General features: G+C 56.9%; 1 protein-coding gene across 1 annotated transcript in view; it reads right to left on the bottom strand.

Moving 5' to 3' along the window:
- Window positions 1–554, bottom strand: part of LOC103781032 (dynein heavy chain 17, axonemal-like) — a 6,803-nt gene extending 6,249 nt beyond the window's left edge. The window contains 2 exon segments of the mRNA XM_008948736.1: window positions 47–195; window positions 391–554. Of these exon segments, the coding sequence (XP_008946984.1) occupies window positions 47–195; window positions 391–554 (313 nt within the window).
- Between the last annotated feature and the right edge of the window lie 121 nt (window positions 555–675).

Raw genomic sequence — 675 nt, 5'->3', positions numbered from 1 at the left:
ACAGCTCCCACTGTCATGGGCTGGTGCTGGGGGGGCAGCAGCTCACCCAGGGCCTCCACGTCTTTCAGTGGGTCAATGCCAGGGGAGAGAATGAAGAACAGGGGCGTGGAGGGGCTGCTCTCCTTGTATGCCTGGAAGAGCTCAACGCTCCTTCCTTCCACATACTTGCTCCCCATCTTCTCTTCCACAAAGTTCCTATGGGAAAATAAAACCCTAACTGTGAGTCAGGAGCAGATGGGGTCCCTGGGTGCAGCTCTCCGTGGCAGAGTTCTGTGCTGTGTGCCCCGGGTGGGCATTGCCCCACCTGATGGCACAGGGCATCCTGTTTTTTTGGCTTTTTCTTCCACTCCTTGGGGTGCCTCCTTCTCCAGCACCTCCGATTCCACAAACTTCTTCCATGGCTTTGCTGAGCCCTGATCCAGAGGATCATATTTGCAGGCAGCAAAACTCTTGGTGAGTCCAGAGACCTCCTCACAGATCTCAAACACTTGGCTCCCCAGCATGCTTCCTTTCAGTCCTCCCGTCTCTGCCTTCTGCAGCTTCAGAAACTCCATGGTTGTCTGGTACAGCTCCTGGAGGGCACAAAGGACCATCCCACCCGGCTCCTCCAGGTGGCAAACCCCAGTTCCCTGGAGGAGCTCTGTGGGGCGTGTCCTGTGAGCTCACTGCTCCCGA

The sequence above is a fragment of the Merops nubicus genome, unplaced genomic scaffold, assembly GCF_000691845.1.
Source record: "Merops nubicus isolate BGI_N331 unplaced genomic scaffold, ASM69184v1 scaffold29171, whole genome shotgun sequence".
NCBI lineage: Eukaryota > Metazoa > Chordata > Aves > Coraciiformes > Meropidae > Merops > Merops nubicus.
This window is presented reverse-complemented; position numbering and strand designations above follow the sequence as displayed.